Here is an 18,467-nt window from a genome sequence, read left to right as displayed (position 1 = left end):
TTAAAACGGCAAATTCATTATTTTTTGATGGCTCTCGTGTGCAGAACCTTCCTGGTTGGTGATAAAGCATAAAGGGAGGAAGGATGAGTGGCTAACATGCCACAGAGAACCGTTAAGTCTTTAGTAGTGACCATCAGTTCTATTAATATTGTCATTTTATATTGAGGGGTCTATAAAAGTCCTCCATTGGCCCTTTGACATGCTGTATTTCAGACCACCGAGCAAAGACAAAGTCCACAGGAATTCGGCTTTATTCCAGAACAATAAAAAAAAGAAGAAGAGGCTGAAGCAGTTGTTGAGCTGCGTCTTCCGGAGGAGCACATTCATCATAAAGAACATTGCTAAGAGTGCATTCTGTTGCTTCTGGCATTATTTGTTGATATTACTCGAGACAACTCCAGTTGGAAAGACCACAGATATCGTAAGTCTTTCCAGAGAGAGGGTCACTGTAAGATTAATAAGGCATTAAACGTTCATTAAAGCAGGTGCAGTAATTCTGCAGCCTGAACGTATTCATTAATCAGCGCGCATTAAAGTTTATCTTGTCAGGTGAAAGTAGCGTTGCTCATCCACTGATTCACTCTGGCATCACTTTGTTACTAAAAACATTATCATAACTTAATATTGTTTAAGATATTGATCAAATGACATTTTCTGAGTCAGCGTCTTGCTCTGAGGAATGGGGTCTTACATGGAGACACTATTTTCTGCCAAAGTTTTAACGGTTTCAATCAATAGTTTCTGTCTGTGATCTTCTCACTGTGACGTCACAGGAGACAGTTCAACCAGTTATGATTCCCAGGACGCCAAAAACTGACGTTAGAGATATGTGCAAGATGTCCTTTGGCGTCGGTGCATCAATATTGAACGGACGTATTGGAGGTTTTCACTTCTAAAGAGCTTCACATGGAGGTTGAAGAGGTGGAGTCTCACCTCTGTCCCAGTTTGAACCCTTATTTTCTCACTTTGTTTGGTTTTGTGGCTAATCTTCACTCACTGTTGACTTTCCTTTTACTTGGTTGAACCTCTGAACCCCCAACAACCCACCAGCAGGTTTGAAAGACATATTATTTCTTCTACAAAACTTGGCAAAATCCCACATTTTATCAGTGACAGAAACTACAAAAACAGAAAGAATCGCCTGGTTTTCAACTTTCTGACATTTCTTCAACTAATGAAGCGTGAAATGTGGTTCGGTTGGAAAATTTATCAGATTTAAGCCCAAAATGGTGACATTTTCCTTTACATGTCTCATTTAAAGATTGGCAAAAAATAAAATAAACTGTTGCCCCTGATGCTGTAAAAAAACAAAAAATTCTGTGCTCCTCTGCAAAACTAAGAAGCCATGACTGAATCAGCTGTGACCAACAACCACGTGACAAAAACTCAGAGAAAATTTGAGTGAACCACAGGTTGAGTTTACACAGAGGATAGTATGCAGAGGAGCAGGATGTCAACAGGTTGTTGGAAGATATATCCGGCATGGTGACGCATTTTTATAGAGTTGACGTGCAGAGTAGAGTGAAAAATGCTTAATTTAAATAGTACAGTTTCTATTATACGTGGAGCCAGAATTTCTTGTTCTAGTACTGGTCACACACCTGAGGGCATAATCAAAGAAGTTTTGTTTTATGCTTCTTTATGATTTATGGCATTATAACTTTGTTCTACAGCACAAAAGACTTCTCTGAGTTCTCTCTTTTTGTAGCCACAGTTGTGCTTCTTCCATAGAGGTGCAGGACTTTTTTTTTATCGCAGTGATGAATGAGTGCACAGTGAGTAAAAATGTGACGAGAGCATAAAAACGCTCAGACACACTGCTTGGAGTTCAGAGGGTTAAGGCCAGGAAAAGATTGTAATTTGGGTTAAAATACATCTTTCTTTTACAACATTAGAGGCAAACTTCTCGTTACCTGTAAAGGAGCGACAGCGCCGCCACCAACAGAGAACATCTGTCTCGTCTATTTCTGACATTCAGGGGGTTTTATAGGTCTATCGAACAACTCCGCGCCTTGAAAAATGATGCTAAAAGGTAGTGAGTGCATTCCAGCGTAACGCCAAGAGGTCCTGACAAACTGGCAGCGTATGATGAGTTGGAAGTGAAACCTGGCTCCACAGTCAGAGGCAATGTCAGAAAATCGCTCCTTTACAAGAGAAACTAAATAGTTCACTGCTCTGTAATGAACAAGTAAACGGAGAGTTATCGATCGGCATCATTTTGTGAAATCAAAACCCGGCTGCAGCGCCACACGACGTGACAAACTGCACTGTGAGGAATATATCCCTGTATTTCCATGCAACAATTAAAACTGAGCAATGTTTGAATCCAAAGGACCTCAGCGAGATTGTTCATTTATGTTTCCAGGCCGCTGCCAATCAAACGTGATCAAACCCACACAGAAGCTGTGTAACAAACTTGTCATAAATAAAACCCAACAGAATTTTCCTACTTAAAACTTTGATTGTTTTCTATTTAGTCATGAATATTTAATGTTACAGAGAGAAAAAAACGTCAGATTTTTGAAGATTTTGAAGCCTCTGGGATTCCGCCACATCCCTTGATGAGGAGGCGTGTCCGGCCCAATCAATCTCACCTTATTTGCTGCGTTTTGTAATGTTAATAGCAGTAACGGTGGACAGAAAATAGTAGCTTGTCAACGCCGCAGAGCTCTCTGGATTTCATGTTACCTTGGAAACAAGCACTGGCGCTCCAGCAAGTGAATAAGAAAAGGTAAGACTGTGTCCAATCCCCTTAACATGTTTGGTATATCCCCTTCATCAATCACCTGCATCAGGCTAACGCTTACAGTAAATCAGCCAAAACAAGTAATTCAGTGCCAGAGGAAAGCTTTGGAACAGACGCCTGACAACGAGCGGGGTCGGCCCACTTTGTCTGAGCCCGGGTCTTTCTGTGGGATAAAGCTGAGCATGTCGAAGTGGCGACTGTTAAAACGCCACCGGGACTAATGTGGAGGACTTTAAAACAATGGTTACAGACAAAACATCTAATTACACAACAAGCCACCGGATCGATAGCTGCTTTGCTGGCAGCCTGTGGTGATGTCTTTTTTTTCTCTCTCCAGCTTTACGTTTGGATTATAAATCTCCATTTTCTTTCTTTATTTTTTTTTGCTGAAACAGTCGCATCATTTAGAAAGACAGAGTACAACAAGAGCAGCTTCCCGTACGACGCTCCGTCAGTCAGCGGAGGATCATAATTTGTTAAATGTGACCGCTGATATATTGTAGTGACACAGAACTGACTTTGAAACAGGGTCATTAAATAGTTTACCTCTTGGGTAATAAAACCCCAAACTGAATTCTGTTTGTGTGTGTGTGTTAGTGTGTGTGTGTGTGGCAGGGGTTCACAGGTGTTTTGAGACGAGTTTGAATACATTTCCATTTTTAAGCGGGATCGGTATGCATGAATATTTTTAAATTGGGAAACCGCACAACAACTGCCTTTCTAGCCCAGGCAGCACATGATAAAATGGGTCAGGTGTGAAGCGCAAAAACGCACACACACACACCAACGAACGCTGTAAACGTTTCTCGTGGGTAAATGTTTGGTCCAAAACGTGCCATAAACGCAGAGGACAGGGACGGAACCTGAGATAAACTTTGGATATGATGTATACCGGCTCAGACAGGTCTGGCCCTCAGCCGGCTGCTTTGATGTCGAGCTACTTCCTACAGGAGCAACTCTTTGAGCTTCATCTTTTATTTTGCCTTTTTGGATCCTGTTTTTTGAGCTTGGAATCGTCGTCGTCGTCTCAATATCCAGTTAACACAAACTATGTCGCTGACTGTCTATTTTTAGGTTGTTTTCTGATGATGCCATAAAGAAGTGTGTGCACGAGAGGGAGAGGAGGAAAAAAAAAAAACAACAGAAAGAAGAAGACAAACTCTATCCACAGTGACATCAATACACCTAACTCTTTGAGACCCTTTAAAGCGAGCAGCGTTGCCTGTTTTCAACCCCATTAGCCGTTTTGAAAGATGCAACGGCGCAATTAGGCATTTGGCACAAAGGGAAGGCGAGGAGGGAAGCCAGGGGAGGTGTCAGGGGGGTTTACTCTGATAAAACACAAAGAAACAGTAAACCGAGGAGACCGAAACTTTAAAAAGGGTCATTAGACAAAGTTGTTCCTTCTTACCTCCGCATTACAAGTGAAAACATGTCTGTCTTTTTTAATTTCAGAAACTGTTCTGATGCTGCGTCTAAAATTACCAGAAATTTGACTAGATGTTGTTCAAAAACACCAAAACAAACAAATGAGACCCAGGGGAAATTATTTGACTCCTACAGCACAACCATTGGAAGTACAGCACGAATAAACAGCACTATTTTAGAATAACTGCACAAATATAGCTTCTTCTTACCGGCCGATCAAATTGCAGCACCTGAGATAGACGGCGTTGTTATTACCATAAATCCCAAGACTAAAGTTTGTCTCTGTAAGGAGCTTAGGCCGAGAATGTGAACTAAATCTAAAATAAACCCTCCAGGCGGAGCACTGTAAAGATCAATGCGCTGAGGTCTGAAGGAAAAGCTGAAGGACCGGGTCAACCGTCAACCCCGTCAATCATAAAGTTCGTCAAAAGGAGCCCCGAGTCCCTACATGGCTTCAGTCAGGTGTCTTTGTGCGGGTAAAGGGTGAGAGGTTGAGCTTTTAATTAGGTGAGCAGGTAGGAGAGACTGCCAAGGAGAACAGGAAAGGTTAGGGAAGGCCAGGTTCTGGTGCTAGATGAAGGGAGGTCAGGAAAACTAGACAGGAGAATCGTGTGCACTCCTGAACACTCATTATTTCCTGACAGGGGTTAGTAGCGGATACCTCTGTGCCAAGCTCCAGTCTGCAGAATGAAAAATTACAACACTTAGGTTCTGCACGACTCTCAATTTATTTTATTTTTTGGTCAATGCTAACAACAACTATTATACATAGACCCTGCTAAATTATAAGACACAATGTACTGAGGCGTCCGTCTGCAAGAGTGATAATGCGTTTTAAGGCCCGCATTAACATGATTCTTCATTATGCAGCCTGAGTTCAAGGACATACAAAATATCCTAAACGCGCAGGGCACTGAAGGGTTGGCACCGGATGAACTGCTTTATCACCGCCTGTGTAAAATGAACATGATTATGCACCTAGTATGCTTGATTAGGATGTGAGGGTCTGGGAGGGGAGACTCTTCCCCTCGGGGACACACCAGAAGGGTTTCAATGCATTTGCAGGTTTAAGACGTCCAAACTCCTCTCGAGATTTATCTTTTAATGATAGCGAAGGGAAACTGAGGACCGTTTTAAGAAGCGAGATAAGAAAGCCGGGAAAATCACCGTCCTTATTAGGCAGCCGCGGTCGGTGGCAAAATTCCTTGATGCTGAAGCTTTGCATCCTTTTCTGTTTCAATACAAATGCTTTGAATCGTGAGTTTTTTTTTTATCTAAGCTGTGCCTGCAGTTTGATTCGATCTCGATATGGAAATTAGTTAGACGCGCCTGGCTGACTTGTCAACAAATATGACCCCCTTGTCAAGCAAACAATGCGGCTGTAAGGACTTTATTTTCCACTGATACTACAAACAGCTTTCATAGCTTGACTCGTACAAGGACGGTTAGGTGACCCCTGAACTTTTGGGGTAGACAGATTTCTTCTTACGCCAAAGAGACCACATTTACACATTCACGCTCTGATCCAATGTGAGCCCGATCGGCTCCACATCATCTGATATTAAGTGTTTCTGCACTCGCTCACATTTTCATGCACATGGGTTTTCTCCAGTTCATGTTAAGTTACAAATTTATGATGTTACATTAATGTATAAGCGGACTAATTAGTGCCGAACTCAGGGCACAAGTGAGGTCGGTGGTATTGTAGTTTTGCAAGTATTTGGTCATAAATACAGCATTAACTAGCCGGGTAGGGGGATTACAATTCATCCAGTGGGAAACATTAAAGTTACAGTAGGCAGCTACCGTCTGAGTACAGCTGGAGGACTAATCCATGAGAGAGAGTCGTGGTGTGGAGAAGAAGCAGTGCATTGAATATGTACATGTATAAAAACACACAAATAGGCTGCATCACCACATTTCCAAAGCGTCCTGTTTAAAGTCAGTATAGATGAACATAAAAAAATTACCATCAAATGGCACCAAAGTAGACTACAACGCAGGTAGATGGTGAACATATATAACTGTCACAACAAGTTTATATACATTTGTAAAGACCATGTACATCGTGGCAGTCTTGAGTTTACAATGACTCCTACGACTCTTAATTCTTCCACAGATGTACTATAGGTCTTCTGGGAATATGACAGAATCTGCTGGGCCAAAAATACATAGACAGTAACTTGAACAATCCGTTTTGGTGATGTAGAAAGCTGTATTAATCACATTTTCTCAGTAGCATGACCTCTTAAATTCTTGTGATTACGATTGACTACAGCTGCTGAATTCTTTGAGCCAATTTAAATAGGGCCCATTTGATCCACTCATTAGAATCAGCCACAAACATTACAGTGAGAAAGTCTGAGGAGCTCAGCACAGATCTGAAGAAGCTAATGATTGATTTGAGCAAGTCAGGAGTCACTTGGAGACCTTTTACAGCAGCTACAGATCCCAAAATCAAACCTGGCAAATAGCTATTTGTAAGTATAAAGTACATGGTCACTTGTGTCACCGCCATGATCAGGAGGACAGGGGCTTCTGTAAGAAAGTTCTGAGAGCTATTTGGCCATAATGTCTACAAAAATGTTTGGAGGAGAGAAGGTGAGGCCTTCAACTCCAGACGCCAAAACCTACCATCAAGCATGGTGGTGGCAGTATTATGCTGCCAGTAGAAGTAGTGCTTTACACAAATAAATGGGATAATTAAGAATGTGGATTACTTCCACGTTCTTCAGGAAAACATAAAATCATCAACAGAAGGTTCGGTATTGGATGCAGTTGAGTGTTCCAAAAAGACAATGACCCCAAACACATATCAAAAGTGGTAAAGAAATGTTTAAATCTGACTACAATCAGGGGTTTCGACTGGTTTTCCCAAAGTCCTGATCTAAACATCACTGAGAACTTGTGGACTGTTAGTCTTCGTCAGAAAACCAACAAGTTTAGCTGAAAAGCAATAATCCTGTCAAAGATACAGCCGGAAGCTTGTGGACGGAAACCAAAAGCACCTGAGGTGAAAAGGGCCGAGAGACATTTAACTAAATATTAGCTCTGCTGTTAGTATATTTTTGAACCAGTAGATCTTGTCATAGTTCAAGAAGACCTATAATATCCATCCGTCCATTATCTATACACAGCTTAATCCTCACTAGAGTCACCGGGGGGACTGGAGTCTATCCCAGTCAAACAAAATGCATGATTGTTTGTGAGAGTTCAGTGCTTTAATCACAGACAACTAGGAGTTATAGGGGTCATTGGACACTCAAGACTACCATGACATACTTGGCCTTTATAAGTGTATGTAAACTTTTGTTCACAAACGTACACAGATACATGTAAACCTATCTAGAGGACCTATCTGGAGGACGACACACTCCACTAAAAGACGCACAAATACAAACGGATGCAATTATCCAGCCTGTTATTAAAGCAGAATGTTGTAAGTTCAAGTGAAACTGTACAGTCTACCTGCACTCAGCCATTCCTGTACGAGCTGCTCTAGTAATGCGTCCACCTCGCCTTGTGGAAGTCTCATGCGACAGACAATGAGTGCAAGGCTGGAGTGCAGGTGGACAGGTGTGTACTTAAGACAGGTAGGAAGACCATTAAATCATCTCATGTGAACCAAATACAATGATTGGGCAGGCTTTTACAGGCCTGTGGCTGCCACAGATAAGAGATATTTTTCCTTTTATTATCACAGCAGCTGATTTATTGATTGCTGCTTGGAAGTAAAGAGACTTTCAACAAACACAACAAAAAAAACGCCTCTGGAATAAATTACATACTCAAGCCCGAATGTCTACAACAAATTTCACGGCAATTCATTCAATAGTTGTTGAGACACTTTACTCAAAAAGCACAAATGTGAACTTTGCTTCGTGTACTGTATTTTGCACATCTTGAGACCTTTTACTGCACAAAAAGCAGAGAAAGGAGAAAAGCGGGGTTTTGTATTTCAGTCATGAAAGCTAAAGACAGCTCATTTTCGAGCCAAATGAAAAGCTAATTTGCAAAACTTAGTAGAAAAGTGATTCCAGTATCGTGCATGGCTGTATGTTTCTTCTATACTTAGTGCTCTGATTAGCTGGCTTACTGCTCTGTGTTGTGAAAATGGTTTCATCGGTTGCAGAAGACCGGAGAGCTGGGTGGGGATGTGTCGGAGGAGAGAAGACCTGTCGATACTTCATACTGGCTGCCAATTTAAATCAACAACCATAGATTGGTTGATGCACCCTTCCGATGCAATTAATTTAATTTAGGACACTGGAAGACGTTTTTTAGCACTTGAAGGGACACTGGGTCACGGAGATTTACTGTAGGTAGATGTAAAGCAAAGAAAAAAAGCAGTTCATCATGTTTGTCGAGTGTTTGTCTCATGCAGCATCACAACCTGCACGCTCGTCTGCATGACAACTTTAAATCACGCAAGCATCCGGGGAGCGCAGTTTGCCAACCGTTACGTTAAATGAGATTATAGAGACACAAAAAAAAACTTACTTGGACGTAGTTCGGCCAGCGTGTTGCCAGGGAAACAAGACATTGCCGACAGCTGCCCGGTAGCTGTAGACACCCAGAAGTCCGAGGGCGAGGGCAACCTTGGAGACCCACGAGCAACGTCTTTGAACCAGAAGGTAGATAAGAACCAAACAGAATGCTGACAGCAGGGAGAGGACCATCCTGTGTTCGGAGCTGGAAAGAAACAAACAGGCATGGGGTGAAAAAACGCACCCTGCAATCCAACACAAAGAGGTTCTTTTGGATTTACAAGCTGAAATTCATTCACGTTTATCATGTTTATGTACAGCAATTTCACAAACTGCTTGACTTAAATCTAAATATAGGATGAGCAAAGATATGCTCGGTTTAATCAATCAAAAAAAAAGAAAGGTTGAACACCAACGTTGAGTATTTACTGAGCAACAGAGATGAGATGAAACACTGTCAGTCATATCCTCCAGCATCAGTTTAAATTTTAAAAAGGCACGGATCTTCAATTGTTCACTGGATTTAAGGCAATACAGTCTGAAATTACGCCACACTGAACACAGACAGGAAATAATAAGACCTCAAAGGACATATCAAAGTTGAATAGAAGCTGTGCATTTAGCCATTGGCTGGATCAGACAGCGGTGGAAGTTGGGTATTTTGAGACAAGATGAGGCATAAAGCAACCTAGATCTCATTATCCAAGCAACAGCCAGCGCAGGTAGGAAGAAAGGGCAACACCGGACAGGGAAAAGGTCAGAACCCACATCTCTATTCCACAATGTGATGCATGTTAAAGAACAAACTATAATCCCCCTGCCCCGTGCTGTTGTTAGAATATTAATGGCTCTGAAACAGTCACAGTCTTACGGAGAAATCACAGTTTTCCTACAGTCTGAGCAATCACAGAAGGCTATTTTCCCTTCTTGAATCTTAAAAAAAAAAAAAAAATGCTAAGTGGAAGGTCCTGTCAACTTGTCAGGCAGAAAAACACATTTAAAATGTTTTCAGTGTCACAAGAAAAGCCTTGTGTTTCCACTCTATACCTTCTTTTAAATGACCAAATCACTGTTTAGTGTAATTTCCCTCTCTCTCTATATATATATATATATTTTACTCAGCCACTCTCACTATGTCTACTACAGTGGGCGACATCCTATATTTCCCATAGCTTTCAATCTTCCCCAGAGAACAGCAGTGAACTTGTTGCATTGATCTGTTACTCTTCTGTGTAGGCGGGGAGACAAATGAAGACTGAAAATCTTGTGGCTGCATCGCATTCCAGTCTACTGAGTGCATTGTCTTTGTATCTCTGCCTTTTTAAAATGAATTTTTCCCCATGTGACTTTTCAACTTCTGCCCTCAAACAGCGAAAGAAGCCTTTAATTCTGCTGGATTCGTCCTGAACCCTTGGAGTTTACCACACGTTTTTTTTCTTGCCTCTCGCCCTCGTGTGTAGCTGGGGTTGAAAATGAGTTCTTGTTATATCCTGTCACCTTCATGTTGCCACATATCCACGTACAAAAAAAAAAAAAAGACAAATATACTACACACTATAACGCAAGACTAATAGTCCTCCGCTCCGCTGGCAGCCCCGTGTTCATTACAACCCCACATTACATATCGGTTGTCAGAACAAACAGCATGCTGGTGTTGTGGAGCCGTAGCAGCAGCGAGGATAAAATTGTAAACTTTGTGTCGAGCAAGAAGGGATAGAAGTCGGCGCACTCGGAGGAATTTCTGTGTGTGCATTTAACAGATTTTTAGATGCACTTCAGAACTTCAGGATTATCACTTTAAGCATCCAGCTCTGTCGTGTTGATTAATAGAAAACTAAAGCGGGAGACGCACCACTCCATCTTTTTTTGCTATTTCATAGCGTTGTGTGTCTCTCCCATGAGGAACATCTTAGGAATCAAAACGCTGCCAAGATAATTCTGAATCAACCAAGTAGTTGTTGCTGCTAACGCTCTATCTTCGCTTTGTTGCCTTGTAAAACAATCCCTGTTCACGAGCCAAGAGCCAGCAGAAGGCTAGCCGAGGGAGCATCAGTCGCCTCCCCGAGTTAAAGATGCCCAAATCCATATTCATGTGTTAACAGCGGAAAAGATGTCTGTGTGAGATCAAAGCCGTCACTTGTAACCAACTGAACCCCCACGATTTCCCGCAGCTGTCTGGAGTTTTGTTAGCATCTTTTAGATCAGTGTTTCGGTTTTACATCATGTAACTTTACTCGTTGGATCAGTCAGACAGCTCTGATGAACCCACTACCTGCTCAGCACCAACAAGTGTTTGAGCATTTAGCAGCTAAAGAGCCAGATAACTCGTTGGAGGAGACCAAAGCTGAGCTAAAAAAAAACAATAAAAAGATCATTAAATGGCCAGAAACACGACTCCAAATGCATGTTAATGTTGCTCTGTGTGGGCCAAATGTGGAAACAGGCAGTAACTTGCAAACACATCAGCTTTATAAAGTGATAACAAGTCAGTGATAGTGTTTACAGCTCAATACACTGCCTTTAAAAAGCCAACTTTTGACCCACAGCGAATTTCCATTTGACCAAAAGTTACTTCAGGTTGGACATAAAAATTTAAACTATTTCTACATTTAGTTTTTTCATTCTTGCTAAAAAAAAATAGAAGTTTGATGTTGTTTGCTGTTAACCATTCCGTCACCACTTTGACTGTATGTTTCAGATCGTGTTGGAAGCTCCGATGCTGCCCAAGGACAAGTTTGTCTGCAGACCGCCCGATGTTTTCCTCCAGAATCACAATGTCGTCCTCTTTCGTCATGATGCTGTTTACTTTGACAAGGCTGTCTGGCCAATTGGCTGAAAAACACCCACAAGGCATTACATTCCCAACACCGAGTTTGCAGTTGGTATTTTTGTTGTTGCATGCGTCTCCTTTCTTTCCACTAAAGAAAAGTCACCTTCATGTTTCTGAACAACTCCATCTTTGACTCATCCCACCACAGACCCGATGACCAAAAGCTCTCTTCTTTGTCCACGTGGGCTTTGTTGTCTTTTCCTTGGTGCGTGTCCGTGGAGACCAGCTTTGTTCGGTGTCTGCTGGAGTGTCTGCTATAGATGTTGGTTCCAGAAGTGCTCAGATTCAGCAGCTCTTGGTCTTGGTGATGATCCCGGAACTCTTCTTGGCCTCTCACACTATCGGTCTTGGCAACGACGGGGTCAATTTTGGCATCCTACCACACCCTTTCAGCTGTTTCACAGTGTTGAACTCCTTGTACTTTATTATGATGCTTTAACTGTGGCCACTGGCACTTAAAAACTCTTGGATATGGCGTTACAGCTTTTACTCTTCTTGTGAGCATCCACAACATGCAGCTTTCTCTCAGGAAAAAGTTGCACCTTAATAACACGCTCACTAAGCTCTCTGGTTTTAGCCATGATTTCTACCGGACTAGAAACTTACTGGAGAACTCCTGCACCTGTTGTTCTCAATGTATAACACTCTAGGAATTACCAGGACCATGTGGAATGGTACAGAAACTGCATTTTCCTGAACAGTTGTAACAATTTCAAGGCTATAAATAATTTTGGACACGATAGTAGAAATGGTTAAAATTCAGCATTGACATCGCTAAATTAATGCTTTGCTGTCTTGGCATTTTACTGTACTGGCACTTGTTGATTTAATTTCCAGCCAGAAGAAACCTTTTGGTAAAATAAGAATTCACTATGAATGGTAGCAGCTCCCAGCTTGCTCACAGCCTGGGGCCATGAGGCTGACTGTGGGGGGAGCAGGAGGGCACTGATGGCGACACCACTGTCATGTAAAGTGACATCCAGAGCTAAAAAAAAAACTACTTTTCTAAATATTGTCTGTGTTTTTGAGTATATACAGTCATACCCTTCCATTAAAGAAAAGGCAAAATTCACAATAGTCACTCAAATAACTAGAAACTGAAAAAGTAATAATAAATAAAAATTTGCTAAACTATAATTTAGTGAAATAAGATGTTGCTTTTGAGTTGTGGTTGAAAAGAATAATTTAAAAAAATAAATAAAAAACATGTCCTAGACAAATTAGAGCACTTTGCTGATGAGCAGTGAAATCCAAACACCTGTCAACAGGTGCAGAAGTCTGACTGAGCGTTACAGAAAACACTTGATTGCAGTGATTGGCTCAAATGGTTGTTCAACTAAATGTGAGTTTACGGGTCCCATCATGCTTGTTTGCTTGTTGTTGTTTTTTTTTATATATACTTCTGTTGAACCACAATTCCAAAGCAATGTCATGATTTTCATAAATTTTTTACTTACTATTACTTTTGTCAGTTTCAACTTATTTCAGTGACTGAAGCTGTTGTTTTCCTTCTTTAATGGGAGGCTATGAATACATGTGAGGACGACTGTAATATGAGCCTATGTGAATCTCTGCAGCTCTAGAATGTTTATGGCGTCTGCATCTGAATGTGTATTGAACATTATTAGACAATCTGTAAACCCAACCTGTTCAGCCAGTGTCCGACGTCAGGAAGATGAGCCCACTGCACCCCTGTCTGGTTGAGGGATCGCAGCAGCCTGCAGCAGACCAGAGTGAAGGGTGGCGTGGCCAACGCCAGCCACTTCTCTGAGTACATCTCAGCTTTGGGGTGATCAGAGGCGTGACTGTCTTTGGAAGGGAGAAGGTGCTCCTCTTCTTCTCCAGAGCCTCTCTTCTCTCTGAAGTACTTGCGGCAGACGTCCTGGAAGACGGCGAGGCAGAGCGTGTTGAGCAGGAAGTACCAGGTTTGGTGCTCCTCCTCTACGAAGCTGCTGGCCGCCAAGCTGAGCGTGTGGCCGACGGTGCCGGCGAGCAGCAAAACATCCAGCTCCGACAGCGACCACTCGCCGCCGCTGCTCCTCAGTGGAGACTATGAGGGAAGAACAGCGTGTTAGAAACAGAAGGTTTAGAGCAAACAGTGAACAAATGTCCCAAAGCTGCACAGCAAGAGACGCATGTTTACTTCTGACGAAAATGTAGGTTTCTGTTCATCTCTTTCTCAGCCGGGCGTCTCACAAATCAAAGACTAGATTTTCATGTTATGTTGCAGACAAACTGGTCTCGTCCAAAGAAAGACATGACACAATGTTAGCAGTCGAAGCTAACACATTGACGGAAGTTTTCTGCACCTCAAATCTGTCAGATTCATTTTAATCCGATGCAGTTCAGACGAGGCTAACCACAACCACACATCCCCGACTACACACTCAACCTACTTTCACCTCGCCCACCTCTGTGCGGTGGCATCATCATTCTCAGTGGGATAATTAACTGGATCAAACTACTGCTTTGGTGATTCATAGCGATGTACTTCGATATTGAAAATCTCATCTCTTGACACTCATTAAATGACCCATGCACTTCATAATAACATTTGCAGCCACTTATATATCTGCTCTACTCATGCAGACCAAAAAAGAAAATTGCGCCTACTGATGCATATGCCGCTCACATTTACATTCTACATACACTTCTCCCCACTGCTGTTTCTAATGAATAGGAAGCTGATTTTTGGGGGGTAAAACACGACATTATTCATGACATGTTGCTCCATGATGCACATTTACTGTCTTGGCACTGCAGACAGTGACCATGAGCCGTCATTCATAAATTGCGATCCGTCTCTTTTGGATGCTTCCATCCCATTTTTAAGATTGGTGTTTGTCCAATTGCATACTTGTATGCAAATTATTTTAGTCAGTGCGGAGCAAGTTCAAACGGAGTTCAGCCAACCTCTTAGCTCAGCGGCAATATTTCAGAGCGATGATCAACAGACATGCATCTTAGCCCGCGTTCACCTTCATAACAAAGAGAAGCTGAGCTGCTACACTGAGCACCCGCGGGCTACAGCGGTGGTTTCACAGTGGGACGGAGCTGCTTCAGAACCGCTTCTCCCCTTTAAAAACTACAGGTTTTTATTGTGGCCAGCTTTCAAACACATCCCTGTTGACTTTTTTTTTACAACATGCTGCAAAGTTAAATATTTGGTTCTGGCAGTTGAGGCCAAAAACAGAAGAAAAAAAAATACCTCTCAACCGTGCCACGTTTGCAAACTAAAAATCTTGGCTGCATGTATTTTCATTCATTACCAGGATCTGGGTTGGTTTTAATGAAACTTTCTTTAATCACATTTTTTTTTTGTCAAGTTTTCATGAATGTCTTCCAGATGAATAATCCTGTATGCCACTGAAGTCTCCCGCAAACATTTCAGGTTGGAGTCTTTGGTTAAACACAGCCTGTTCATTTATTCTGTGTACAAAACTCCAAAGTCATCTCTGCATTACTGAGAGGAAGAATCGAGGTCCTGTATGCCTACAACGTCTTTGTTTTTCAGATAAAACATGTCATGGCCCAAAGGGAGCTATAATATGTTTTTCCAGCTCCACTGCTCCCAGCTCTAGTCTTTCTCTCTCCTCCAGTGCTTGGCAAATTGTGAAATCTGAAAAGCAACGATTCCTAATGTTTTCCTTCAGCGGGTAAGCCCTTTGCATTCTCGTGGCGTGGTTTCAAGGCAGATAGGATACATGCTTAATGGAAGGATAAAAAGCTGCATTTGTACAGATGTATTTGCACCTATAGATAAAAGTCTCAATCCGGTTCTTCTTTCGATCCAAAACTTTTACAGTTTTTTTTTCTTTTTTAACTTGCAATGTGCATGCCTTAGCAATATACCGCACGCTCGTGATTCAAGTTAGTCATCAGATTTAACTGAATAACCACAGCAAAAAGTGGAAAAGAGTGACTACCTCCTCCGCTCGCTGCGAGTGGAGGAGGTAGTCACCGTTCATTCACTGACATTCGAATGGACCAAATTATACTCCTGCCCCGCTTTCACTGTATGAAACTTGTAGGATAATAATATCTGGTGACTCGGGACCGCTGACTGTTGAGGGACTCGAGGGAAGTTTCGGTGCCAGCCAAGAAGCAGCTCGGCACTTTATCGCTTGTAAAAGGCAAATTGTGTTTTTTTTTACACTTAAAACAAGTGAGATTAATTAGCGCAGGCTCCAGTAGGTGGATGAGTTTCAAGTCTTTAAATAAGGCTCAGCGAATCAGATTCTGGCTGTAACCTTAAATTAAACAGTAGAGGTGGAAAAAAATAAACACAGCAATGTATGGAATCCCTTTGATACGTGATTTGATTTGATTTCAGATTGTCTAGATTCCTCTGGATGTGGATTTAACATTATTTCAAATAAATAAACGGTGTTGCACAGATTCTTTCATGAGTAGAAATACTGATAGAAAAGTACTGGTACTGCACAGATTTGGCAGGAAGTAGAAAAATACTGACTAGAACTCAGAAGTAATTGAAACAAGATTTAAATTGGAATGCAGTGAATAAACACATAATTCCTGCTTTTTGTCTTTTTAGGAGGGCTGCAAGGTGGCGCAGTTGGTAGCTGGGGTAGTTGGGATCTTTCTGCGTGGAGTTTGCATGTTCTCCCCGTGCAGCGTGGGTTCTCTCTGGGTTCTCCGGCTCCCACACAGTCCAAAAACATGTTGAGGTTAATTGGTGATTCTAAATTGTCCGTAGGTGTGAATGTGAGTGTTCTTGGTTGTCTGTCTCTAAGTGTAGCCCTGTGATAGACTGGTTACCTGTCCAGGTGTCCCCTGCCTTCACCCTGAGTCAGCTGGGATAGACTCCAGCCCCCCATGACCCTAGTGAGGATTAAGCGGTGAATAGATAATGGATGGATGGATGTCTTTTTAGGGCTATTTTTCCTTCTTTACCTACACAGATATTGTGACACATCATAAATTATTACCTTGTGTATCGTGTATCGCTGAATCGCTGCGTAAATATTACTATTTTTTTTTATTTTACCTTCATTTTATACCCTACTCTAATATTTTCTGTTGTCTTTTTGCTTTGTTTACCCCCTTTGTTGAACATTCATGCTGCTGTAACACCTAAATTTCACTCTGGGATTATTAAAGTCGGTCTAAGCATCATAATACGACTGTAGAGTTTCTTTCCACACACATTTAAAAGACAAATACGAGCAGTAATAATTTTCTCACCTACTCATCCGAACCACAAAGCAAAAGAAAAACGTGCAAATCCCAAAGTCACACTACTCCCGTCGCTACTTTTGAAACTACGAAAGAGAGCTCAGACTCACTTTTCTGTGAACTTGAAAAGCGTAAATGGGAGAAATGTTCTCTTTAGCATCCTCGGGGCCAACATGTACAGTCGACCATTAATCAATCAAAACATGAGCTGAAGCCAAATGTGCTGAAGAAGGATATTGCTCCGCTGCCCTGTCAAAGCGCACTGAAACGACATAACAGATGAGCTTTTTCTCTAATATATAGAGTTATATTTTGGCTAGAGTGATTATCTTTGGTGCCACCTTTTGCATGAGTTAATATTGCGGAGTCTCCGTTTGAGTCCATGAAACTTATAAATCCGTTGTGACGCCTTTGAAAGCGCGTCAGCCTTTACTGTGTCGAGCACGTGTGTGGGATTTATCATAATCCGCTGGCAAACCGGTGAACCTGCCTTTCCATCACTCAGTTGAGAAACCATTTCTGCTTTCCAGCTTTCTCATTTGAAATATTACCGGTTTTCACTCAGGTACAAAAATGGGTCTCGTTAAAGTCCCGTATTGTTTTCGGACTTACAGTAAGCTCCTTACAAAAGTTATGAGAAACTCAATTAAATCATTTGTTCGGGGGTGTTAGAGCCGTTTTATTATTGCTGCCGTTTCACACCTCCGTCTTCTCCTCTCAAACGTTCACCTCCTTTATAGAGCTACTTCCCCGAAATAAAGTATACTCACCTTTAGGTCATTAAAATTCATTCAACTGGAATTCTAATCACATTTTTGTTGGAGTAGTGAGTAAGTAAGTGTGCTTAATCTTCAAGTTTTTCCATCTAGCTGAGAAACTAATCAGGATACCTCTATTAAACATTTTGGATGCCGCCCAAAATACAGTCGTTTGTCAAGCGCAAACCAGGCTCTGCTCTGCACTTAGATCCAAACTGAATCCAGGGATTATATAACGGCATTGTACCGGACCATAATTTCTGATCTTTTTCCACTTTGGAAATTTGGACCACTGTACTTTACAGCACCTGCTTCTGACAGGAACTCCAGGTACGTTTTAGACGCACTTTAAGAAGCCGAAAGGTGAAATCTGTCCAAAGAGATGACAAACTGCCAAAAGCAGATTTAATCTTGTCGGTAAAATCAGAGGACTTCCAGAAAATTCATCAATTTCACCCTCCAGTACAACAATAAACCAGCTTCATTGTCTAATCTCAACATCAAAATGAGTTTGTCAGTCATGACTTGGAGGACACAGAGTCCACTAATTGTATTTCCTCACACAGGTTATTAAAAAGATTTTGGCACTGAAGATGGGCCTCGACTGTAAATTCATCATCACCGTTTATGGAACAGGATACAACACATGGCACGATGGAAGAGAGCGCTTCTAGGCAGCAGGAACAAATCCATGTATCGCTTTTAAAGTGATCAGAAAGAATTTAAAATTCACTCCAACAACACAAATAAGTCGCTGTGTGGAAGCTGAAACGCTAGTTGTTCTGAACACGCTGCTTTGAAGAAGCATTTCCGAAAGCAGAGTTTTTTTATATCTGAGAACAGATTACAGCAAGAGTCTGTCATCAATAAATACATAGCCTTTATTAAATAACTTTTGGAGGCATTCTTAAAATAAAACGAGTCAATGCAGCAGTGGATCGATGCACTGTTGGAAAATATTTCTGCATAATTTTGCACAATGATTCTTTCTGTCTGAGTTTTCAGCAAATGTATTTAGGATA

At 41.7% G+C, this 18,467-nt stretch overlaps 1 protein-coding gene across 1 annotated transcript in view; it reads right to left on the bottom strand.

Annotated features, from left to right (window-relative positions):
* pigg (phosphatidylinositol glycan anchor biosynthesis class G (EMM blood group)) overlaps positions 1-18,467 on the bottom strand; it is a 96,719-nt gene that overhangs the window by 30,198 nt on the left and 48,054 nt on the right. Inside the window, exons 9-10 of the mRNA XM_008290270.1 lie at positions 13,138-13,541; positions 8,675-8,866 (exon numbers count right to left, since the gene is read on the bottom strand). Of these exons, the coding sequence (XP_008288492.1) occupies positions 8,675-8,866; positions 13,138-13,541 (596 nt within the window). The remainder of the gene's footprint in view (positions 1-8,674; positions 8,867-13,137; positions 13,542-18,467) is intronic.

This window comes from Stegastes partitus, unplaced genomic scaffold (genome assembly GCF_000690725.1).
Source record: "Stegastes partitus isolate 25-593 unplaced genomic scaffold, Stegastes_partitus-1.0.2 Scaffold663, whole genome shotgun sequence".
Classification (NCBI taxonomy): Eukaryota; Metazoa; Chordata; class Actinopteri; family Pomacentridae; genus Stegastes; species Stegastes partitus.
Note: the sequence above shows the minus strand (reverse complement) of the source record. Positions and strands in the feature narration are given on the sequence as shown.